Source organism: Gigantopelta aegis, chromosome 4, assembly GCF_016097555.1.
Source record: "Gigantopelta aegis isolate Gae_Host chromosome 4, Gae_host_genome, whole genome shotgun sequence".
In the NCBI taxonomy this organism is placed as follows: Eukaryota; Metazoa; Mollusca; class Gastropoda; order Neomphalida; family Peltospiridae; genus Gigantopelta; species Gigantopelta aegis.
In genome coordinates this window covers 66127677-66154915 of record NC_054702.1, presented here as the reverse complement: position 1 = coordinate 66154915, position 27239 = coordinate 66127677, and the positions used below count along the sequence as shown (strand labels likewise).

Below are 27239 nucleotides of genomic sequence, written 5' to 3'. Positions count from 1 at the left end.
GTAAGTTGAAAGCAGAAACGGGTCTTTTTTTTTTCTTCTGGTGAACCATTTTGTTTCCAGTCTTGTTATTTGAAGTATGAGAGGTCATGTGATAGGATATGTATTTGTATATGTAGCCAACAAACATAAACATCCAAGGCGAGATATTTTTCATAAGCATACAACAGTAAACTGAATTAAAGTTTTCCAAAATTATACAAAAGTACACTGAATTAAAAAGACTATCCCAAGTTTGAAGTCACTAAAATATAGAGTGGATTTATCTAACTATATGTAATAATCTGGGTAATAAAACATTTAAATATATAGTTTGAAATTTAAAGCATTTATATTCTGTTTGCAGGTAGAAGAAAAAAAAGTGACATACAAACTAACAGACAATTCATATTCAGTTTCTACAAATGCATTAATTGTACAGATATTAATCTTAGCAAGAAAATTCATGTATTAAACTAATAATTGAAAAAGGCTCTATTCACCAAGGGGTGGGATTTAGTTCAGTCGGTCGAGTTCTTGCTGGAGGTGCTTGTGTCGCAGGATCGAACCACCTTGGTGGATCCATTCAGTATTCCAACCAGTGCATCACAACTGTACAAAGGCTGTGGTATGTACTTTCCTGTCTGTGGAAAAGTGCATATAAAAGATCCTTGCCGCATTAGGAAAAATGTAGCGGGTTGACTATGAGTCATATTAACCACGTTTGACATCCGATAGGCGACGATTAAAAAAAAAAATGTAGCAGGTTGCCTCCGAGACTATATGTCAAAATTACCAAATGTTTGACATCTAATAGCCAATGATTAATTAATCAATGTGCTCTAGTGGTGTCGTTAAACAAAACAAACTTCTATTCACTGAAAATGTGACAATAGCTAAAAACTTGGGATAGTCTAACATTTTAGAATAAATCAAAGAATGTTTTGAATTTACCTCGGTGCATGCCATGTAATTCGAGACAATATTAAGCCTCAGGTCCAGACTATTACCTCCAGATTCAGGTGTGTGTTTTTTTGCCTACATTTTAGCAAATAAAAACAAAATAACCAACAATTGTGTTAATATCAATATTTAATAGACCTTTATATATGATGACAATTATTTCCAACATTTCATCATCAAAATAAAAATAATATTTGTTCCTTATTTTATTAATTAATACACAAGGGTTTCATCATGGTTAGTTCTACACTACTAATAACTTATCAAGGTCAAGTGCCTTAGCTTAATATTAACTGATGTTAATTATTATAAATGCATTGTTACAATAATTAATATTTTTAATGCCACTAGTATTATTAAAAAACAAATCAGTTTTTAAAATGGTTATACATCTAGTATGATTGTCATTTTCTTTGCTCAAGTTGTCAGCGTTATTAACATTCATTATATCACGTTAGAGCAAAGCTATTATCCAATAAATTTGGTATTGTTTTTCCATTCCGTCTTTACTCTTTGTGTATCATAGGGGTAACTGTTGCTATATTTGGTTCATCTCCAATAACAATAACCGTGTCATCAATGTGTTTCTTTAAGTGCTCCTCAACAACCTGAAAACAATTAAATAATAATAAGTGATTATTACAGTAATGACATTCAAAGCTGCAATTTCACCTCAACATCCTGTAACACTGTCTACCAATAAAAAAAACCCCACAACTACAGTTTCAGTAAATTTATAGGTTTCCACTATCAATAGATCCCTAGACCTCAATGTGAAAAGGTAAATCGCTTGATGCATGGTCAGTTTGGGATCGATCCCCGTTGGTAGGCCCATTGGGCTATTTGTCGTTTCAGCCAGCGACCGGTTATCAAAGGCCATGGTATGTGCTATCCTGTCCGTGTTTCCTCTCTATATGTCAGAATTGCCAAATGTTTGACATCCAATAGCCAATAATAAATGAATGTGCTCTAGTGATGTCGTTAAACAAAACAAACTGATTGTTTTAACGTGAAAAATATTCGGGAGAGTGAATAATTGCTAAAAAAAATTACTCCCCTTGAACTAGTCTCAGATGAGGTGTGATGAAGAATGATGCCACCACTTAAATGGTGAGGTTAGGATATGGCCAATGCCCTGCTGCAACATGCAAGTTGTGTTGCACATGTTTTGTACATTATGCATTAATATACTCCTCAAAAAAAGATGGGGAACCAGAAATATTAATGTTAATATCAACTATTAGACCGAACATATGTTTTGATCACAGACATCCTAGTAAAGAACGTTCAGGTCTGTTTATCAGCACACTGAAACACATTCCATAGTTCGCATGTGCATCACGTGCGTGGGGTGTCATTCTCGATTTTGACAATTTCCAGGAAGGTTGATTAATCACTGTGGAACATTACTTCTGTCAATCATTTTCATTCTGTTGATCATACAGTTGTTATTGTTTTGTTTTTAGTCAAAAACATCATCTTTCAAATTTCACTTCTGACCTCAATCTTTCAAATTTCACTTCTGACCTCAATCGTCCTTCAAAATTATCTTCAACTTTTTTTGGTCCATAAAAATATTTTGAAAAGTCGCTAGCCACAGGGCTACTTTGTGAAAACCACTACCAGGTGTAATGTTTGCACAAGATAAACCACTAGCCCACCAAGATAATTCACTAGCCCACCAAGATAAACCACTCATAAGATAACCATTAGCCCACCAAGATAAACCAAGATAAACCACTAGCCCAATATACCTTAGCCCACCAATTAGAGTTCCCCAAAGATAAACCACTTTTTTTCAAGAGTAGCCCACATAAACCACTCAGAGTAAACCACTGACACCAAGATAAACCAGCCCACCAAGAAAAGTCGTTAAACCACACCAAGGCACTAGTGGATAAAGCACTGTGATCAAACCACTAGCCCATCAAGATAAACCAAGCCCACCAAGATAAACCACTAGCCCACCACTAGATCAAGATAAACCACTAGCCCACCAAGATAAAGCACTAGCCCACCAAAAAAGCACTAGCCCAAAGATAAAGCACTAGCCCAAAGATAAAGCCTAGCCACAATTATAACTGGATTTTTATAGCCCACCAAGATTTTAGCCCACCAAGATAAAGCACTAGCCCACCAAGATAAGCATTTACGAGTAAAGCACTAGCCCAGTAAAATAAAACTAGCCCACCAAGATAAAGCACTAGCCCACCAAGATAAAGCACTAGCCCAAATTCCTCCAAATCTGGATGTTTTTGTAACATTACACATTTACGAGTTTAAAATTTTAAATCATGTTGTAACTTTCAGTTTTTTGTCGTGTCATATGTTTGGTCTTTTGTCAAGTGTGATCCATCGTCATTGTCCCGTTTTCGCTTTGCCCTCCCCCGGGGAAAAATAATTGAGCAAACTCATGGTTGGCATCTAAACCCACTATCAAACTAATTAAATTTAAATGTGGATACGACAGTGTGACACACAGTAATAGATGGTTCAGTGTATTTGGTAGTTGGTTATATATTTAGGGCCTACTATTTATGTCGCCATGAACGGTGATGCCAATTGCTCAAATACAGGGCATTATCCCGTGTTAGACCGATATCAAAAGAATATAACGGCGACATCTAATCCGTTGTTAATTGATGAACAAAAAAGGTATTATCTTGTATCGACAACTGTGATGTATTATCCAAACCGCTACACGTAATAGGCCAAGCCGAGTCATTGCATATGCGGTTACCATTAAAGTAAATTGTTTTCCTGATTGCCGATAACCACATGTCAGCGAAGTGTTAAATTAGAAAACAATAGATAAATAAAACAAACACTGAAATTCAAAGTATGGCTGGGGTTTACTTGATTGAGATTAACCTGTCGTCGCGATTTGTGATTTCCAAGTTCTTAGCCTAAAACATATGTGCGAGATTAACTACCACGTGACGTGTCCAACCAATCAAAGCACGCATGTCATTAGACTTATTTCCTGTGCCAGAAACTTGAAAGGGAAAAGTAAACAATGCACGCTTAACTGTGACGATGTAGAGATAGCATGTTACTGCAGTTTGTGCGGGCTAGTGGTTTTGCATTTCTCACTAGCCTGAACTTAAAAACCACTAGCCATGGGTGTCGGGCTAGCGGATTTGTCGAACTCTGGTATATATTCAAACTTTAAAATGATGCTATGAAGATTTTACAACCACCTTGGTGTTGTTTTCGGTGGAGATCCAACGAGGGCAGTCCTTCCACGGACACCTCATCATTTTGGTGTTGGGCAGCGTGTGGTCTGTTATGATGTGATGCAGCAGGTGGTCTCGCAGTCCAAACACATATTTGCAGCCTGGACTCTGAAACAAGAAAACTGGCAATTACAATTACTATAAAAAAAAAGGATAATTTGATTGCTTTTTGTATGCATGGAAAGACCACATGAAAAATCCTAATTAATTTTTAAATGACAACGGTATTATTTATTGTATTAAAGTTTTTAATATTGCCCTATTCTCTAAAATATTTGAGATATTATACATTTTCTAAAATTAAAAATACAGTCATAAAATCAGCCAATATGGTGTCATATCTATTGTATAGCCAGTTTAAGACATGGCCCAGGTTTTTTCTCGGTAAAAGAATGGTTTACATTGTGTTTTAATATCTGCGGTATATGTGAGGTTATTAACAATAAAAACTGATTCTACAATTTTGCTTTAAAAATATAAGAAAACAATGGCAAATAAAATATTTGCAATTTATTCACATCGTACATTTTGCAATTTTCTTTTTGTTAAAATCTTAAAATTTTGAGAATTGTTTTGTTTTTTAATATAGGTGATGGGGGAGAGGTTGTCGGCAAAGAACTGTTAAAAAAATAAAGACATTCCATCTATGTTTCTGTGAGGTCTTTATGGAAGAGTTTTATAATTATAATAATATTTAAAAGTTTTAGTCCATTTAAGTCACACTTACTCTGCAACTCCAGCTCTTGTCGAGATCCAGACTGACACATTCCACCTCTCCCTTTCGGTTACCAGTGTAGAGCTGAAACAGATTTTACAACATGTTACCAACTTAAAATCTAAATGAACTAAAGTATAGCCTACAGAGTGAAACATTCATGTTAACCGTATATTATGGTTAATGACATGCTGGAGGAGCATGTCCATCCAGCAGTGGGAAGTTAATGAAGAATAAAAGAAAGAAAGAAATGTTTTATTTAACAACGTACTCAACACATTTTATTTACAGTTATATGGCGTCAGACATATGGTTAAGAACCACACAGATATTGAGAGAGAAAACCTGCTGTCGTCACTTCATGGGCTACTCCTTTCGATTAGCAGCAAGGGTTCTTTTATATACACCATCCCACAGACAGGGTAGTAAATACCACAGCCTTTGATATACCAGTCGTGGTGCACCGACTGGAACGAGAAATAGCCAAATAGGCCCACCAACAGTGATCAATCCCAGACTGACCGTGCATCGAGTGAGTGCTTTATCACTGGGCTACAACCCGCCCTTGAAGAAGAATAAAACTCAAAAGTAATTATTATATGAATATCTTTTTTCTTCAGTGTCAGCAAGGCCAGACATTTAATTATTCTATATTTTATGGGTCCACAGACATGAATTTTCTCGATTTAGAATATTTAGATTTGAAAAAGGTGCACTTTTTTAATTGCTACCAATACCATCAATTTATCAACTGCACATGTTAAATAAAAATTTTAACAAGTTAGCATTTTTGAACACTGTTTTCACTTGATGAATGCAAGGTTATGTACGTGAAATAAGTAACATATTCTGTTACATGGGGAGTATAAATTATTTCAACTCTTATATTAATGTAACATTATGATTTCCTCATGTTTTAATTTTATTTTTATGCAGATTCTTAACCACTGTTTTGTGTAAGAATTAGCCTGAAAAATATATAATAAAAAATGTCTGGCCTAACCCAAATCCATACCTTGTTACCATATACAGCCATGCACTTGATCGCACTTTTCCCAGCACCATAGTACATCTGCTTTACGATACGTTTCTGAAATAATTAATACCATCAGTGTATAATATTTGGTAAATGTATGAAAAATAGAATAAGTTACAGATTTTATACCTTTTGCACTTTCATTTCAATAATGTTAGACAACAGATAGTTTGCCAGCAATGATGATATATGAGCACAAAGTCACATATGATGGCTTTGAAAAAAGAATGGATGGACATGCAATATAAAAGTAGTTTGTCTGAAATCAATTTCTGGACAGTGACACAGTGATCATTAAGCTATTGAGGGTGAATAATGTGGTGAAGTTTTCATGAAGAAATCAATTTCCTCAATGGTCTACACACTCCTAATATTAAACAAGGAAGGAAGGAAATTTTTATTTAACAATGAACTCAACACATTTTATTTATGGTTATATGGCGTCAGACATATGGTTAAGAACCACACAGATATAGAGAGAGAAACCAGAATTAACAAATATTTGCGCTCCAATAGCCGATCGTTAATAAATCAATATGCTCTGGTGGTGTCATTAAACCAAACTTTTTTTTCATACACCAATCACTGATCTATGAGTAAATTAAATTTGGTAACGGGTATATAAAAGATCTGTCACTGCTAATCGGTAAATAATAATTCAGCTATGTTTTGAATGGATTTCATCCTCACCCACCTCCCCATTTACACCTGCTCTAAGCAGCAAGCTCAAATAGATGTGTGCCCAAATCAACATTCTTGCAACGGACACACCGCACAAAGAAATTACGACACCATTAATTCACCAACGCAGATTTGGTGAAGATATATGCTGTTTAAGTTACTGTACAGAAATTGACTGCAACACTAAAGCCCAACTTAAAAGAATGCTTATTTTCCTAAAAGCAATTCCTAAATTTTAAATGTTTAGATATATATTTAAAAATTAGGTAAACTAGTAAGAGCTCAATTATAATTTAAAATAAAAACTGGAAATACCTCTAAATCAAAACATCGAATGAACCCATCAAATCCTGCAGAGAACAACAAGTCATTCCAATACCACACACTGGTCACAATCCCCTTATGGTCGGAATATGTCCATTCCAAGTCACCCGTCTACAAAAGCAATTTAGCGTAATCACACATTTTGGTACTGTAAACCGTAAAAAAAATGTGTGCGTATAAATTTCGCGCCGTTCGCGTCCAACCTTATGTCGCGAAATTAATACGCACGCACTATTTTCCAGTTTGAAGTATGCTTAAAGTAATTTGTTTTGTTTTGAAATATTTTATTGAGAATAAAATTCACAAAAAGATTCACTCAACAGGCACAGCCTATACACGAGCTCTCCTTGATGGCGACTAATCGTTAATTGTTTTATGTAACTTCAATCGATGGCGACTAATCGTTTATTGTTTTATCTACCAAAGGGTGTTAACAGTTAACAACTGAAGCTGTGAGTTGTGATTCTAATAGTTAGTAATACAGGTGAGGTGGGTAGGGACTCTGAACCAGGCACAATTGCTTGATGTAGGATAACAGAATAATGATTTACAGACAGTAACTTTATAACAATTACAGTGAGCTGTCTTTATCCACTTTTTTTTTTGAGCTGTCAATGGTCGTTCGCGAAATTTACACGTCGCGAACATGTGCTAAGGTATACATTCACGAAAAAAACATGTCGCAATATTAATACGGTTTACAGTATGCGTTAAAACAGCAACTATATACTGAAATAAAAGTTAAATCATATATATCATTTTGTATTGAATGTATATTGTGCATGCTGTTGTATAGCCTTTGACAATGAAAACAGAATTTAAAAACTAACGCAAATGTACTTACCGGTATGCTGATTTCAAACTGAATTTCCCAAAAGCCAATCAAAATTAACTATATGTAAATAATATTGTTAGATCAAGCTATCAGTGACTGAACTTTTAATGTGAAGACAGGATAAGTATTACAAAATAAAAGGCTGGTTTACAGCATTGTTGTCTCTTTATTGTATAGACTAGATAGAAAAACAGAAACGACTGAAGATATTACACTAAAAATAACAGAATTTAAAAAACTTACATGTAAATTGTGTACCATAACAGTTCTGTCACCAGAGCCACTGAACACATGGTCTTGGGAAGCCTATAAAAATAATCATTGATCAGTACTTAAGAAATCTGCTTTAACAGTTTGGAAACTTATATAATATTAAGCAAGTAATCACATTATATGATTAGCAATATATTGAAATTCTGGTGTTAGGATTACTCCAAGTCAAATATGTCAGTTATTTTACTGATACAAGCCATTTTTTCACCAATGTTTTCCCCCTGAAATGAATGAATTTGTTACACATATTCTAATATCCATGTCATTCTTCCCTATTCAACTAATTTACTTTTGAAAAAATTATTAAAAGTAGTTTACTAATTTACCAACAAGTGGAATCCACTACTTAAAATGAAAATTCATGGTTTTTTCTGTGGCCACAAAAAGTATATTATTTAATCAAATTCTGTTCAATACAGTAATGTTTGAATGCAGGCTATTTAAGAAAGTAACCTTGATTGAAAATGCTGTCTTTGTGTGTCCTTCGAGAATCCTGATAGGGAGACCAGAGTGAGAGTCACAGATGGATATAGTCGCGTCCTGTGCTCCAATACACAGCAGCACTCGTCCTGCTTCTTTTGTGGAAGTAATGCTGTGAATGGGTTTGTCAGCACTCATAAAAACATCTTTAGTTTTATGAGTCTAAAAAATAAATAAATAATAATATGTAAAAAAAGTACATTTACCTGTTGCATAATTGTAGCATTCATATGGTTCAAAATATGTAGTACAGTATATATACACCAAATAACACATGATATACAGATTGTGCCCACATCAGTCATATAAAATGTCTGTCCTGTAAAGTCAAATATCTACAAAGTCACATATTTACATGATATTCAGATCTGTAAAGATTTTCATGGTTATTACAGGAACTTCTATTCCTATACTGTGACCCATATCAAATATAATATATTGTGACACATACTTAGTAGTCCATAGGATATGTGCACAAAAATTACCGAATTATGCACTTTTTGATAAAAGCATGAGACTTTGCACACTCATACTAGACATCATGGAGAATATTTTAAAGATTGGTGGCGTTCTCAATATGACCTGAAGTCTTTAATGCACTCAATATTATATATAAGATTGCAATCTTGTAACATATAATAACCAAAATATTGTGCATCAATGTTTGTAAAACACCTAATTTCAACTAAGCTTTCTTTGAATTATCAACTATAGGTTATTTTAATGAAAATTAACTCAGGAAATTTATACACCTTTGGACTTTCAATTTATATGATGATTTACATCTATTTATTCATTCTTTAGAAATTCTGTACACAAGCTCTTGGGACGTACAACTAATGGTTTGTTTGTTTTGTTTAACGACACCACTAGAGAACATTGATTTAATAATCATTGGCTATTAGATGTCAAACATTTGGTAATTTTCACATATAGTCTTAGAGAGGCAACGTGCTATATTTTTCATTTAGTAGCAAGTGATCTTTTATATGTACCAGCTCACAGACTGGATAAACCAGTCATGGTGTACATTCTGGAACAAGAAATAGCCCAATTGGCCCACCAACAGAGATCGATTGACAACTAATGGATGCAAGGAATAAGAGATATATATGGACAGAGGCAAAATATACCCAAACATGCTTCATTATGAGAACATAAACAAAATGATTGACATTTATCAACTGTACTTTAAGGGAAATGTTAAATAACTTTCAAGTGTTTTAAATATTAGATACAACAAATGTGGAGATAATATCAATGATTTCAAACCTTTTTTCTCACGACATGCACCTCTCCACTAGCAAGTCCCAGATAGACATAGGATCCAAAAGAGTGCATACACTGTACTGGGCTACTCACAGCAATCGAGTCTATAGGTTTACTTTCCTGAAATAACATATCACAAAAATATTGGTAATCCCTCAACACAGCTTCATGAATATTTCAGTTCAGTTCCTGTGGTAAATATAATTCACATACTTTTTTTTTGCTTTTTATCTTCTTACTAAGTTAAAGTCTGGCAGACAGTGATGTTCTTGCTTAATAAGAGAAAAATTATATATTTAATAATTTTTTATAAACATAAATGTGTATGTATCCCAAATCCCCCTACCCCCCCCCCCCCCCCCACCAACACTCATGTTACCTCCACATTCTTTTAATGAAAGCTGCTTTTACCTAAATTATTATCAGGAGAGCAAATGATTGCAGAGGAAACTCTCCCTACTTTATCTTCATGAGCATTTATACTCAAATAAGGTGTATCAAAAATGCTGCATTAAAAATCTTCAGTTTTAGAGTGGGTTTATAAATTAAATATTGAACACATCACAAATGTCAGAAATTTTGAAGTATACATTTCAAAAGTTAATAATACCTACCCGAATATCAAATACTCGCAATATCTGTGATGATCCACTGACAAACAACTTTACTGGAATTTCCTCCATCTTGGTTTTTAACACAACAAGGTGCTCAGTATATGATGATTCATATTCCATTACAAACTGTCCACTCTGCAATTAAAAAACAAATGCACTTACATGAACTTAAATAATCTCTGTTCACTTTTACTACTTTTAGTTTATTTAAAAAATGGTTCTTTATTAAATAAAAGTACTTGACCAATAATACTGTAGTCAACTGACTAATTAAAAATAGATGTATAATATATCAAATATTCCAGAATCCAGAGATGCCAACCCCTAGTCACAAGTGAAAGTAGCATTAATGACAAGCTGAGTGTAGCAAATGATATTTGAGCGTAGCATGGCCGAAGGTCATAAACAGCAGCAAAAGAAAACACCAAATAACTACTTCATAATAACTGCAAAAGACTGGCTCATGCTATTTTTAGCATAGATAACGCTTGTCGTCGGTTAAGAGATACGGACATACCCAAATTGTAACGAATGTTAACAAATAAGTCGGGCGATTTGAATAGGATTATGAATAACTAGAATTTTGTTTTTAAAACAAGATCAAAATGCAATTAACCCAAAATTAACTGTTGTGCGATGATGTGATCAATACTAAATTTGAATGCTTATATTCTTATTTCAAGTTAAAATTAAAATTACTCTATTCCTAACTGGCATACGTTCACATGCAATTTTCTATATTCACGGCATGCAAGCATAACACAATTAAAGAACAGTAACATTCTTTGAGGGTTTTATAGTACGTGACACTGGGGTCGACCTATAGTAAAACTACATGTCTGTTAATGCATACATCTTACTATAACTGTTTTACAATGGTTCTTAATCCGCAAATTATATTTTTATATGTTGGAATAAAAAAGAGAAAAAGCCACAAAAATTAGGAATTCAGTTTTTAGATTACATCCAATTTTTAGTATAATTGCCAGAAATCGCCCGCTTTCTAACTGTAATCTGTAGACCTATAATTTGTGATAAAGATGAAACGTATACGCTTGCCAAATAAAAACATAATTTGTTAGTAGAAACTTTGGCCAAATACACTAATCATCTAGTTATATTTATCTGTTGCAAAAGTTAGTACTGGTTTTCATTAGCGTATCATACTGGATTTTTTTCAACTGAGCATAGCAATTTGGGCATGAGCGAAGCAGCATAGCAAACGTCAACTAAGCGTAGCAAACTATGCCCAAAGCATAGCAGTTGGCATCTCTGAGAGACTATGACCGTCCTCGGTGGCATCGTGGTAGGCCATCGGTCTACAGGCTGGTAGGTACTGGGTTCGTATCCCAGTTAAGGCATGGCATTTTTAATCCAGATACCGACTCCAAACCCTGAGTGAGTGCTCCGCAAGGCTCAATGGGTAGGTGTAAACCACTTGCACCGACCAGTGATCCATAACTGGTTCAACAAAGGCCATGGTTTGTGCTATCCTGCCTATGGGAAGTACAAATGAAAGATCCCTTGCTGCTAATCGGAAGAGTAGCCCATACAGTGGCGACAGCGGGTTTCCTCTTAAAATCTGTGTGGTCCGTAACCATATGTCTGACGCCATATAACCGTAAATAAAATGTGATGAGTGCATCGTTAAATAAAACATTTTCTTTCTTTCTTTCTCTGAGAGACTACATACCAATGCATTCTGTCAGCTTTAGTTAAGAGCCCACTATATTTATAATATTCATGTATAAATGCTAAAGGTTTTTGTTTAATGATACAACAACAGCACATTGTTTTTTTCAATCATTGAATGTCAAACATCTGGTAATTAGACAGTCTTAGAGAAGAAATCTGCTACATTTGCCTATTAGTAACAAGGTATCTTTTTTTTATGCACCCTCCTACAGACAGGATAGCACATACCACGGCCTTTGATATACCAGTTGTCGTGCACTGGCTGGAATGAGAAATAGCCCAATGGGCCCTGACAGGGATCGATCCCAGACTGACCGCACATCAGGCAAGCACTTTACCACTGGGCATGAATTATAAAACTGGCAATATTTTCAACTAAAATCAGATCTTATTTCCACTCCATATTCACCACTCCACCTTGATCTAGAGGTCAGCATTACGAAATGTTTGATACCCAATAGCCAATGATTAATTTATCAATGTGTTCTAGTTGACCTAGAGCCAATACAATTTCAAGTCTAATGTGACTATTCACATAATGGGAGATTATAGTCATTTGATTGTCTGTCACAGATGTTTAGACCAGTCTGTAAGATAGAGTGGGTGGACTGGCCTCGGTGGTGTCATGGTTAAGCAATCAGATATGAGGCTGGTAGGTACTGGGTTCGCAGCTCTGTACCGACTCCCACCCAGAGCAACAACTCAATGGTTAGGTGTAAGATCATTACACCCTCTTCTTTCTCACTAACAACTAACCCACTGTCCTGGACAGACGTCCCAGATAGCTGAGGTGTGTGCCCAGGACAGCGTGCTTGAACCTTACTTGGATATAAGTACGGAAATAAGTTGAAATGAAATAAAAATGTGGTGGGTGAGATATGAGACAGGCCTCCTAGAATTATTAATTTGCATAAAGTATTTATGAGTTAAGTCAAAACAAAAATTCAGGTTATCCATTTAATTTTGTATAAATCATTACCACCAAACAAATGTGTCAAATGTTATGCACAAATTTTTTAATGAACAATTGGTTGTGCAAGTGCACAAGACTTGCTTGAGTAATAGCAACTGGCCTTGGTTGGACAGTGGTTAAGCCATCACACTACAGGCTGGTAGGTACAGGTTTCGCAGCCCGGTACCCGATCCAACCCAGTACCGGCTCCAATCCAGAGCGAGTTCTTAAGGGCTCAATGGGTAGGTGTAAGGCCACTACATCTTCTTCTCTCTCACTAACGGCTAACCAACTAACCACTAATCCACTGTCCTGGACAGAGAGCCCAGATAGCTGAGGTGTGTGTGTGCCCAGGATACTGTGCTTGAATCTTAATTGGATATAAGCACACAAATAAGTTGAAATGAAAATGAGCAATAGGTGAACAAAATCATTCAAGCAATTTTTAAATAACCGTTAAAGGTTAGGTTACTGTATGAAAAGAAAATAGGTGATACTTTCACATCAGATAAAAGTACACATAGTTATGTCCAGGCTGTTCTGTTAGTTGAATAAAAGTAGATGGATATTTGTGATTTATAATCTCATCTAACTTAGATCTTAATATCATTCCAAGCACATCTTTTGTATATGCAAATTACATTAAAAAAATATTAAGTACTCACTGTCACATCAAATTTTTTTACATTTTCCATTCCTTCATAAGAAATGTAAAGTTCCTTTTGGTATACTTGAAGACAAGATACTGGTGTTTGAGCACCAACAAATGAAATCTTGTCAGTTGTGGAGACCATATCACTGTTTGTTTCATTAATTGCAAGACCGACAGATGACATCACATTAGCACGGAATGGTTCAACACTCTCTGGTTTTAGCTTCAACCTATTGGAAGTATATAGAAAAATAAAAATTGTGGAAGCTAAAGAGTTATTATATTCATTTATTTAACCTGTTTCCTGCCAATAAGTTGAAAAAGCATTCCAATACCTCTGTAAACCTTTTTTTTTTTTTTTTTTTGCATTCCATTAAATCTTGGATTTAGTTTTAAATTTAGTTTCTTTCTTTGGAAAGACATTGATTGCAGTCATCATTTTATTAAACATATTTTAAGAGATTTTTTAAACTGGAGAATTATTTCAATATGATTCAATTTATTTCAGCTGAAATACATATTAGGTGCTAAAACTTTACAAAATGTATGACAAACTAAAAGTGGAAGAATGTAGACTAGGGATATAGGGTTTTTAAGGCTCAATCTATGAAGCAAACTCCCAGAAAACAAGTAAATCTTATAGTAAATATTGTCTCTTAATTTTCAACTAAACTTATTGGATGTAGTCATTGTTGAATGAGAAGTTTAATACTGTTGTACAAATTTCTAATTTTTAACCCAAAAGTATTCAAGCCAAGATAAAAATTCACAAACCGCTTGGGATCAACTTTAAGAACATCTGATTTTTTTTCTTCCAATGTCTGTTTCTGCCAAGAATTATCATTCATTTTGTGTTCGACAGATGAAGCTCCTAAACTGTCAAGTGGACCACTTTGAATTCGACTGCTGCTAGCATCTCCAGCTGAATGTATACCTCGATCATCTACCAATGGATCTTTCGTGTCTTTTACTTCTATGTTCTGTGAGTCATCAGAATTGTTATCATCAGACTTGCTCTGGAAAATCAACTGCTGCTTCAGCGATGATACATTTTCTCCTTTCTCTTCATCTTGAGAAGCATTCTCCGATGAACTCGAGTTAACCCAGTATTTATGTTTTCGGTTTGATATCAGGTCACGTTCTTTCTTCGTCTTCCTTTTCTTTTTGTGCGTAGGTGATAAGGAGCCTGTGTCCATCAGATAAAAATCCTGACCCACAATGTCATGTTTGGTTATTTCTAGTTTTTGTAGCACAACCGAGCACTGTTTTAATATCCTTCCTGGTGTGTTGTCGGAATTCTGCACACAATCGTCGGCTTCCAGGGTCTTATCGCCATCAGACAGACAGGCCTCGGCAGTATCAAGTGTGGCCCTTGGAATGTCACCTCGAGAGTAACACTTGATCTTCTCTCCTAATGAAGACTTACTTGCTACACTCCCTAAATCTGATTCTTCTCGTGGTGTCATTTGTCTTGTACTGTTATCATTTGACCCAGCGTCCAGTTCCATTAAGTGAACCTCTGATGCAGAATTAACTACATCAATCGCAGATGAATCCACACATACTGTCGACATCAACTGTTGGACATCTGCATTTTCCTTCTGGTTTAAATAAAGGTAGGAAATGGCGTTCACCTTATTTAGACCTCCAAGGTTGGCAGCTACTTTTTGTAAAATATCTGTACTATCCAAATCACCTCTGAAGGTTCCTAAGTACTTCACAGGCATGGCAGTACTTTTCTCTTCATCTTGACTTTGTGAACTTGGCATATATTCTGACTCAGAAAGTCTGCTACTGGACGTGAGGCATAAATCAGGATTCCCCGACTCGGACAGTGTCCTGGTAAACTTTCTTGCAGAAGGTGACAGCATTTGCTGTCCAGAGGAGAGAATTTTTTTTATGGTTTCACAGTTTGATCCCTCACTTACAGAATCTTTTCTTGAAGTTCTAACATTATCCACATTAAAAATACCTGGATTATTTTCCATTTCCACCTGGGAAGACCCCGATGAAGCCACAGGGTTACGCATTCTTGCAGCACTGGAAGACACAGCCTCTGACAAAGATGGACTCACTCTCTCTTCCTTTATTGGCTTTTCAGGATGATCATTTTTCTTTGAACTGCACATTCTGTCCCTACTGACAGCTGATGCACCAGGAACAGAATCTGATCTCTTGATAGTTTTGGCCGATGCAGTGGGATCAGAAACTGAGAGGTCCGATACAGAAACCACTGGAGTCTGATGGGCAATACTGGACACACTTGCTTGGTGAAGCTGACTGACTGAAACAGCAGCAGATGTTGATGACCGACTAGTAATACTGAAAACATGTGGTTGGTCGCCAGCAGCTGTAGCACCACCAGCTGTGGTAGAAGTTGATAACTGACTGGTAGAATTGAAAACATTTGGTTGCTGAATCGAACTGACTGCAAAAACAGTGGCTGGTGTTTGGCTGGTAGTGTCGTACTCTCTGTGACCAACTGGTATCTGGTATCTGCACAAACTAGGATGTTGAGTGTTAATGTTTAAGGAAGCAGACAGCGAAGCTTGACTGTCAGAATGATCCAACAAGCCGGTGTTTGCTGTCTGGTCGGTTGTCTGTAACACACTGTTCTGTTCAAGCAGGTGTTCTGCAGAACCAGCTGCTGCTGTTCTGGGTGCTGTGTTGATCTGCTGATGAGTGTTTTGCTGATGAGTGTTTTGCTGATGAATGTTTTGCTGATGAATGTTCTGCTGATGAGTGTTTTGCTGATGAATGTTCTGCTGAGTCAAGGGTTCAGGTGTGGCCACAGTGCTCTGGTTCAATCCAGTGCTAGGCAAGTTAGATGAAGTCATGCTTTCCAGAACCCTGTTACTGAAACTGTCCACTGTACAGGAAGATGATGGGACAACAGTCACAGCAGAACCGGTCATAGCACCTGAAAGAATGTCATAGTAATAAAAACAATAATTTGGTACATCTTTAAAAAGATATACAATTTAATTTGTTTTTGTTTTTGTTTTTGTTTTTTTTAAACTACTGGATTATAAGGGTAGCAGAAATATTTTATTTAGTTTTAAGTTGTGATTGGTTAGGCAAATTTATCAAATATTAAATTATTAATTTTTAAATGATTATTAACTTTAGCTAACGAATATTTTTAAAACAAAATGTTTGCATAGTTTCATGCGCCTGTTAATCCATTTGGTTTCAGCTAGTTGGTTTTGAAATGAATTTGGGGACGGGATTTAGCTCAGTCGGTTGAGTGCTCACTTGAGATGCTTGCATCACAAGATCGAATCAGCTCGATGGATCCATTCAACCGATTGGTTTTCTTCTCATTCCAACCAGTGCACCACATCTGGTCAAAGGCTGTGGTATGTGCTTTTTAGTCTGTGGGAAAGTGCATATAAGAGATCTCTTGCTGCATTAAGAAAATGTAGCAGGTCTTCTCCGATGACTGTGTCAGAATTACCAAATATTTGACATCCAATAGCCAATGATTAATTAATCAATGCGCTCTAGTGGTGTCGTTAAACAAAACTATATATATATATATATATATATATATATATATATATATATATATATATATATATATATATTTTGGTTTTTCAATTTTCAATTTTAAAAGCTCCATGGAGCCATGTAAATGAGTAAAAAAATACATCTTGTATCACAGTTGTCTAATTAATCCTGGTCCCCGTTTGATTTTTTCTCTCCAACTTCACCTTATAGTTATAAAAGTAAAATATTTTAATTACATATGATGACAGATGGTAAATAAATAAGAATTAATGAGTTTTCAAAATTATTTTAATATAATCAAATTCAAATTTCTGAGTACAATGATAAAGTTCTCACTGCTTATGAGTTGAATTCTTTCTTCTCTCAGGCTTTTGATCTCATCTTGAAGCTGAAATATCAGATTTTAAATTAATAAAATTCTAAGCAAATTTAGAACTACTGCTGAAACAAAACAAAAAAGAAAACTCTAAATACAATATTTCAACAGTATTAGCAACCACGAAAAAGATATTACACACATACGTCATACAAAAAATAAAAGTTGTGCTATCATAATGACTTGAAATGATAGATTTTAAGGTAGAGAAAAAATAAAGGGGAAAAATTAAAATGGTAAAAAAAAAAAGAAGTGAAAAAAAAAAGAAAGAGAGAAAAAGAAAAGAGAGGAAAAAATAAGATCCAATCTGGATACCTTTGTGTCCTGTCTTAGATTTTCTTGTTCCAATCAGTGCACCACAACTGGTCAAAGGCCATGGTATGTGCTTACCTGTCTGTGGGGAAAGTGCATATAAAATATCCCTTGCTGCTAATGGAAAAAAAAGTAGCCGGTTTCCTTTGATGACTAGGAGTCATAATTACCAAAAGATGATGATTAATTAATCAATGTGCTCTAGTGGTGTTGTTAAACAAAACGTGGGGTTTTTTTCCTGTCTTAAGACAAAAGAACTGGCCAACTTCAGAACTTGCACCTAAGACAAGCATATACAACAACAACTTGCTCTGAACATGCATGTTAAATTATTTCCAATTCAATCCAAACACCTTGGTTTGTCTGACGTCAAAGTTGGCCAGATGGGTAAGTATCTGCTGCAGCCAGTTGTGAAGTCTTCCCATTCTCATCTGTACACTCTCTAGCTCAGTTTGTTTCTCCTCTTCTTTCTGTGACAGGAAGAGAATGGATGACAAAATGTTATTCGGAGGCTGCGACGATGTTTCTGAAACAGGATCTGCAATGTGTGGTGACTGAGGACGTGAGTCTGTGATTTCATGGAATGATGATGGTCTCGCTTCCGGGGACAAATGGTTTACAGTGTTGTCTTGACTCTGATCTGTAACAAGAAAGGAAAATTAGATTTTAAAAATTAGTCAGGACCATTTGGAAACCACTACTACTTTCCTATATAATCAGTTCTTTATTAATATTGATCTGTACAGCTCATATGTACAATAATCAGGGAATACTGCTTGCAGAAAATAATATGGGGATTAGTAACAGTGATCAGTATGATACTCCACAAAAGAAAATGACAGCTTAACATGTCCACAAGTAGTTCCACTATTGCTATTTGTAGTTACAAAATAGAAGAGGCATTTTCATGATTTTGTTTACATGTTATCTAAATGAATAAAATACCATAAATGAATCCTTTTCATGTCTTGGTTGATAACTGCCGAAGATCTCTCACCAGGAATTATTGTTGTTGTTAACATAATATGCAAACCCTCATTCGCTACTTGACTCTTTTTTCAATAAAAAACATAATTCATATGAAAAATTTGGAAAAGGTAATTCGTCTGAACTTTGTGTAAGCAGGCTAAAAGTGATAAATCTCACCAACCTGTTATTGAAGATTCTAAATGTTCATTTGATGTAATATTTGGAACTCTTTCATCAGTAACATGTCCAGAGTCAACAGTTGAATCTCCCTAAATGTAAAGAAGTTACAATGAGAACATTACATAGTACACATAACATTACATTACTTTTGAAGATGAATGTTTCACCTGTGTATAAGAGTTTTACATAATCAACAGTACGACTTATGTAACAAGATACAAAATGAAAGTAGTGCTTCGTGTACAGTTCTTTAAAGGGACATAATGACATGAACAAGAAAATTCAATTTAACTTATTGTCACGTAAAACCGATAATATGACCTTCTTTCAAATATAAATAATATTCTTGTAAGAAAAATGTATCTATTTTTCCTAAATAAAATATTACTAATTGCATTAATACTTCAACCAGAAAAAGGGTGGTTCAACAATTGAGTGGCGTTCGACAAGAGATGGGGAATTATGGAATATGTTATGTTTCTGTTTAAAAGTTTTAAAATATTAGAGGACGAGGGTGGGGCAGGAAGAAGGTAACTTGAATTTACAGTACTGTCTACCAGTAACAGCAGCACTGCACGACAGGAGAAAAAACCAAGTTGGTAATATGACTATTACCTGATTATTTTTGTCTGTCAAATTTTCTGAAACCTCTGACGTTGGTTGGGATGGACTAACCAAATCATCCAGTGTTAAGTCTGTGCTTTCTACTTCCGGCTCCTGCTTTGCAGGTCTCTGTATGTGATCACCATCCACTTCCATCAGCTGATTTATGTTGGCCCTATTCTTATGTGGTGGTGTTTTAGGACTGGTCGACACAAACCCGGTATCAAAATCTACAATATCATCTTCAATTAGTCGTGCAATCTGCATTTTCACCTGAGGTGACAAATCCTCCAAAGTTATTTCAGACATCTCCTCCTCATCAAAGTCCAGATTATCATTGTCGTATAACCCACTTAACTGTACATTGAGACGGGAGGGCGCCAACTTGTTCTGAGTCTTACTGTGTGAACGTACTATCTGTGCCAGCTGAAGTCTCTCTTTTCTCGACCGTGGTGCGTTAATCATCTTGGCAAGAGAATCTTTACTCATGGGTCCTTTACCCTTTCCCACAGGTCTTCCTGTTGGCTTCAGATGTGGAGGCACCTCCTGATGTTTCTCCTGTCTGCTAGTTTCACAAGATGATCTAACAAATCTCTTTGTTCCTCGAACGCTACTTTCTATTTCATGACGTATTTTGTCAATGCCTGATCTCTGTGGAAGAGGCAGTGAGCTGAACCTGGGATCATCACTACGAGACGCCTGCTCCAAGTCAGTATTAGAACGAATGCTGCTGTGAGAATGAGATGATTCCAAAGCAATTCTACTTTCTGGTAACACTGACACTGATGACACAGATTCATTCTGGGAAAGATGACCCTTTAAATAAGACTGATTCGTTTTAGACAGCACAGCAATTCGACTGTTTAAAGATTTTTGTGTTTGGCGTAATAACAATTTCTCTTTTTCTCTCTGGGCATTTTGCCTTTTTTCACGAAGTTCTCTGCAAAGTTTTTCTGCTGTTTCCAAAACACCATTTCGAGAAGAATTTCTTTCACCATTTTTCGAAGATTCAGTCTGAATGTTATTTGACTTTTTTCCTGCCGAAAATTTCACACCACGCACACTTTTGGGTGACACTTTACCACCAATAAACCTTGGCCTTACAGAAGTAGCTGTTCGTCTTCTTTGCAAAGGGCTGTTAACCTTTTTCACCCCTGAATCTTTGGATGATGTTACACACCTATCTGATGATGACAAGCTATCCATCTGCTGTTCTGTGTATCCCAAACTTGCATGCGCCAGCTCGACAAATGGATTATTGTCACTAGACGTTTTCAAGAAATCTCGACTGGGTGAATTTGCAGGAGAAGCTTGGCGTTTGCGCAATTCTGAGATAAATTCTGCCTTCCGTGATGCTTTCGAGGCTGAGGATTCCCCTTCCCCATCTCTGCCTCTCTTTCGTCCATTCATTTGTTCCAGAGGTTCTGGGTTTGAACTGGACACACTAGGAGATCCTTCTCTGCTCTCATTTTTCTCTGGACCTTCTGGCCCCTCACTGGTTTGGAAAGATTTAGGCCTGTTTAAAGAATCATCAGATGGAACCCGCGTGTCTCTACTAAATGCCGGATCTGGCATTCTTGGACCAGAACCTTCTCGGTTACTTCTGTTATGGTAGTTCATCTCGTCTTCAAAGTTGAAGAAGGGAGGTCGCTCCATATCCCACTGTGCCACATGCCAATGAGGATTATCAAAACTAGGGTATTCAGGATATTCAGAACGACCAAAATTCTCCCGAAATGGTTGGTCCCACCGGCTTGGCTTAGCAAAGTCTCGAGGGGGTCTCTCAATCTGCCCATTTTGTGAGTACTTGTTGAAATCTCTTCTTTCACTGCCAAACTGGTGCGAGCCTCTTTTATAACTATCTCTGGAATTATACTCCTTATAATAGTCATCATCGTCATGCTGGTCAAAATGTGGCCTGCCAAAATCCCTTGGAGGCCTTTCAAGAGGATCCCTGTTATATCGCTGCCTAAATCCAGAATAGTGGTAAGAAGGAAAATCCCTCTGTTGTTCGTAATACTCCCGTTCATCAAAGTCATGCCTGTTGTTAAACTGGCCCTGTTTGGACCACTGTTTGCCATAATGTCTATGGTAATCAGGCTGGGGAAACTGTCTTTGGGAGTAAGCTGGATTTTGTTCATTTCTTGCATTAAAGGGATACAACTCATCATCATGGTCATGCCAAGCTTGTTCTCTGTTGCTGCTGTTGTTACCGTAACGAGTAGGGTTGTCATTACCAGGTATATCCTGATCTGGTTCTCTAGAAACAGAAACCACAACAGCCATTATAGTAAATACTATCTAGTAGCATATCAAAACAAAATAGGTTTAAAGTCACAGAGCATAGTGTCAACTTGTAAAAATTAATACTAATTTAGTTAATCTACAAACATTAACACATTTGGATAAAGTTACAACAGAGTGAAACAAGATTTTATGGTGTTGAAATAGTGAAATACCCTTAAAAATAGATTAAACATCGACTCCATAACTGTTACTTCTCAGACGCACTTGTGTTTTTAAAATTATGAAAAATACAAATTTGCGATATAAAAAATACCAGGATGACCACAAACACTTTGGATGCATGGAAATGGATAATCTAAACAATAAAATTTAAGTAAAGTATGATTTTAGTTAACAAAAATGGTTCTAATAGTGAAACATATGCCACAATCTTTAAAAAATAGGGTCTGTCACTTTAATAAAACATGTAATATGACTGACGGAAAACTTATGTGGGACAGACAGACGGACAGATAGACAGAAAGACGGATGTGAAACCTATAGTCCCCTCTCGTTGGACCAGTAGGGGACTAATAAGCATGCTCAAGATGTGCTCAGTGTGATAAAAACATATGTGGGACAGACAAAGGGACAAACAGACGGACAGAAAGACAGAAAGACGGATGTGAAACCTATAGTCCCCTCTCGTTGGACCAGTAGGGTACTAATAAGCATGCTCAAGATGTGCTCAGTGTGATAAAAACATATGTGGGACAAACAAAGGGACAGACAGACGGACAGACAGACAGAAAGACGGATGTGAAACCTATAGTCCCCTCTCGTTGGACCAGTAGGGTACTAATAAGCATGCTCAAGATGTGCTCAGTGTGATAAAAACTAAAGAATGGAATAATTACTCAAAAGGTTGGTTTGCAGGCACACTTGTTGACTGTTTCTCCCTTTCCTCTTTTGTCTTCTTACATTCTTCTGAATACTTTTCAACAGCTTTCTGGTGCTTGTCTCCAGACAAATGTTTCCTGTATTCACTAATAGTGGCACAGGCTGCATAGCACAGTGTGCAGTTGTGTAATGAATTCCTGAAAAAGTAAAGTAAAGAAATCTTCAATAAGTGGTTATTTGCTGTTCCTGCCACAAGGACTTATTTTATTAGTGTTCAACAGGAAGACTGTTTTACTTGGACTACACAACATATATAGGCCAGTGCATACTACAACCTCCAACTGTAATACAAGAAACAGGTCTTGATAAATAAAATCCTGCATTTATAAATATTTACTTGGTAAATTGCACAATTATCTAAAACAAACTATCATTTCATACAAAAATGTAGCAACTATTTTGAAAGTCTGTAATTTAAATTAAACTGGGCATATCAGTTAAAACAATAACTAAACATGTTGGATTTAGGGCTATATGTACCTTGATGGAAGGACCATCAACAGCTAGACCCAATGCACTTAACAATTATTAAACAAAGAATAATAGACCAACATATAGTTCATGACATCATCACCTGTTATATTTTTCTTATAAACTGTTATATAACAAAAACAATAACATACTTTTTCTTTTCTTCGATTTTCATGTGATGCATCAATGACCAGAAATGTTCCCTTAAATCCTAAAATATATAACAATGCACTTTCATATTAATGTGAACAATAATTGTAGTAATAAGAATACTACAATTTTACTAATATACAGTTTAATAGTCTGTCTATATCAATGCGATCCATAATCGATTGTGTAGGAAAATATTAACTGTAGTTATTGTTCCTCCAGTTTTGGTGATGGAATTGATGTAAATATGTTGGGGTTGGTGTTTGTGTTCATAATATTTTTTAAAAAGCAATTTGTAAGGTCTATACTGGTGAACATTACAATCAGTGAACGGTCCTTTTAATTACAATCCTTTTTATTTTTATATAATTCTAACCAAGTATGTAATCAAAAGTTGATCGGTTGATGCAAGCCGATTATATCCAATGATCGATGATGAAATTTCAAACAGTGATGATATACCAGTCGTGATGCACTGTCAAGAATGAGAAATAGCCTAATGGACCCACCAATGGGGATCGATCCCAAACCAACCACACATCAGGTGTGCATCTTACCACCAAGCTACATCCCACTCCTATAATATGCATATATATATATATATATATACATGAGTGTTTACATATATATGTAATCTGTTTTCATGATAAAAAGGAACTTTACTGGTCAAAAGGAAATTAACTTTTTTCACAAACATACCGGTAGCTTTCTTTATGCAAAACATCTACATAACACTTACTGGTTCACTAGTGTATGAGAGTTTACACAAGTTGCATTGATGGGAAACAATTTCCTTATCTTCTTTAGACTGTTCTGCCATTGTTTATATATTAGTAAACAATCTGCATCAAGCTGTAAAGCACAAGTACATTTACAAGTGAGTATATGTACACATATCACCAGTTAGTTCAGTTCAGAAAAAACATTAGAAACATGTAAATACTGCCTCCAAACAGTAACACAGATCTATCAAGAAATATTCACTGCAACTACAGTATAGCAAAAGAGGTGACCAAAGATGTTTTGACACTAAACAAGCCAGTGGCTTGATGTCAGTGGTGTGCTCTTTTTTTTAAATTAGATTACAACCAAAATATTATGACTTTAACTGTTCATTATTGCTAATTAATAATTGGCTACTTGAGGCACTTGCCAGTTATATTAATTAGGGCTTGTATTTGCTTGTCTCTAGTCAACATTTCCATTCAGATTATATTGGTAGAATGCATTTTATTTATATTATTCTGAATTTTTGGGTTACTCTAGTGGGATAGGCACTGCCGCAGTTACTTTTCTAATGGAGCATGTTAACTTACCCCAAAACCAATTTTCTCTGGCAGTTGGTTAACTCGGCCTCAGTTGGTTAACTCGCCCAAACTGAGGATGAGTTGAACAAACCCCTGTGGCAAAATGGTTTTGGGGTGAGTTGACCACCATTCATTTACTAAGTTTTAGGTTTCACCTAAAATAGTAAAAAGGCTAAATTTAAAATTCTAATTATTAATAAATTGAAAGAGATGGTATTAGCACGTTGATGGATTTTTTTGTTTTTGTTTTTAAGTATGTAAAGGGTGTGGAGGTGTGGTCGACTATTTCGTCCAACTATCAACAATCGTTACAATGTATTGTGATCATGAGTCATTGTTTAAACTCATTCATGCTTCCTCAAGTCTGCACACGTTTTGACAACTGAGCGCTAACAACATACCCATGCTGACACTGACAAATTTAATATAAAGGTAGCATGCTATAAATAATTCTTAATGCAATTATATTTTAGCATTTATCATACTGAATTAAAATTCGACTTGTAACAATATGTGGTGGGAACAAACAATCAGAATTTGTCAACAAAACTACAAAACGAAAACAAATTGACAAACATGTCTTCCATAGTTTCTTTTCCTTTGATGAAATCCCTCCAACGAAATTACTCATCACAGTCAGAAAACAACTAGGTCGTGAAACTGCTACAAACTTATTAATGTATTAAAAATTGTAATTGATTTAATTTCGCTTTTTCTAATAACCATTTCGTTCATTCTAAAGATTATTACGTGAAAATAAAGAAGCGCAAAGAATATGTTTGAGAGGCAACGCGCGCCTTAAACTCTAAAGATAATTGCATTAATTGCTCCCTAGTTAAAAAATACAACACCACTCTCATCAGTTATTGTCATCTTCCAACGCCTTATGGACCACTCAGTAATGCATGACAATATAAATATATTAGTAAATATGAAAAGCCAGAATAAAATATTGAATACGCGCATGTTCATGGGAGGGTTTTGGGGGTCGAAACCCCCTCTCTGCTTAAGCAAATCAAATTCCTTTTTCTTTAATATAGTTTCCAGGTGGGATGACGACTCGACCCCTTCCTATAAATTATGTTCGTTACAGTCTAGACTCCTCCCTGCTAAAATTTCTGCACACGCACCTGTTGAATTTAAACTACACACTTTGGCAAAACCAGAACAAAATCTATTTTATGCGAAACGTGAAAGGTAGGCTTACTTCGAGACCTAGGATATAAGTAGACTAATTAGCCATCTGATTAAAATCAGCTCAGCTGATTATAGATCAATGCACTTAGTTCTCGCTACTTTGTGATCTCGCATTGCAATGCCAAAAAGAAAAGAAAAGAGCAGCCTGAAGACTTATAAAGGCGGTGCGAGTTTTTAGAGAGCTTTGACTACAAGCCTCATGCCACGGAACCCCCCACTGGCGAAGTCAGAGGTCGGATCCGTGGTGGGCGTGCCTGAACCTTCGTGGATATGGGCACGTTAAACGAGTTTCCAATCCGTTCCATTTGACTACAATATCATGATTGTGCTATGATTTCCCCATCATTTAAACGTTTTTGTGGTTTGTATAAATATAACGCCCGCTCGTCTTAGGTGTTGTTCTCATTGTTTTACCCTCCCGCCATGGAATCGTGAGCTGGCGAAGTTAGAACCCGAGTCCATGGTGGGCGTGCCTGAACCGTAAGGATGTGGTCACGTTAATACAGTTCCCTTCCCTTCATTGTTTTAAATGGATGCTAGTTGGGGCGGTTATGTTAAAAGTTAGGTGATAGCTCACAGCACCAATCACATAGTTTTATGCGGGCTCATATTATGGTTAATATGGAGATGATATCATTCATCAATCTCCACTTTGCAATTCTTAACATTTCCATTATGGTGGAGGTGGTAGATGGGACGGCCTAGGGAAATTAATTAAAAATGGGGCGGACCTTCCCGTCTACTCTCCTCCGACATAAATAGATCTACCAGATTAACCAGACATATTTTATTGTCAATATTCTACTTTTTACGTAATCATTTGTAGAAACCCTTTTTAACCCTTTGTATAAATACTTTTTAACTTCCTTATAAATAAAGTTTATTTAACCATTAATTCGTATTTTTTATCTAATCATTTGTATAAACGTTTTTAACTCTTTCTTTTTTTTAACACTCTCCCCACCCTCTTCGTTGTGAGCACAGTTTCTGGCCGTAGTCGAAAATTGTGCTCGCAACGAGCGTGCTTGAACATTAAATTGATATAAGCACGTTAATTCCCGACATCTGACCTGACAGTCATTTGTGGGCATACATACATACATACATACATACGTCTGAGGTGTTCAGGTGCGTGTGCAGGCAATTTAGCAGGGTGATGGGGGACAGTGCCGGATTTATAAGGGGGCAAAGGGGGCAAAGGGGGAATTGCCCCGGGCCCCCCAAACTAAGGACTTCTTTTATAAAAAAAAATGTACAAATTATAAAATTAATAAAAA

General features: G+C 35.9%; 1 protein-coding gene across 2 annotated transcripts; it reads right to left on the bottom strand.

The window, feature by feature from the left end:
* Positions 1-1050: 1050 nt before the first annotated feature.
* LOC121370955 lies at positions 1051-25352 on the bottom strand. Of its 2 annotated transcripts, XM_041496510.1 has the most exons (19): positions 25342-25352; positions 24198-24310; positions 23461-23519; positions 22795-22974; positions 19664-21911; positions 19050-19137; positions 18253-18539; positions 17548-17599; positions 14476-16621; positions 13715-13931; positions 10403-10537; positions 9792-9908; positions 8493-8681; positions 8010-8072; positions 6923-7042; positions 5906-5980; positions 4903-4974; positions 4140-4283; positions 1051-1547 (listed from the first exon to the last, which is right to left on the bottom strand). In XM_041496510.1, the coding sequence occupies exons 2-19, from the start codon at positions 24276-24278 to the stop codon at positions 1446-1448; spliced, it is 6375 nt and encodes a 2124-aa protein (XP_041352444.1). In that variant the 5' UTR covers positions 24279-24310; positions 25342-25352; the 3' UTR covers positions 1051-1445. The 2 variants fall into 2 exon arrangements, with proteins under 2 accessions (XP_041352444.1, XP_041352445.1); XM_041496511.1 differs by lacking the exon at positions 25342-25352 and having other exon boundaries at positions 24198-24322.
* Between the last annotated feature and the right edge of the window lie 1887 nt (positions 25353-27239).

What these genes read in the sequence shown, in the direction of transcription:
- LOC121370955 (XM_041496510.1), bottom strand. Translation starts at nt 24,278, where the DNA reads ATGGCAGAACAGTCTAAAGAAGATAAGGAAATTGTTTCCCATCAATGC. An exon ending in AAGAATTCAACTCATAAGCA is followed by an intron (nt 16,622 to 17,547) that starts GTGAGAACTTTA and finishes ACATTCTTTCAG; the next exon opens with GTGCTATGACCGGTTCTGCT. An exon ending in CCACCGAAAACAACACCAAG is followed by an intron (nt 1,548 to 4,139) that starts GTGGTTGTAAAA and finishes AATTGTTTTCAG; the next exon opens with GTTGTTGAGGAGCACTTAAA.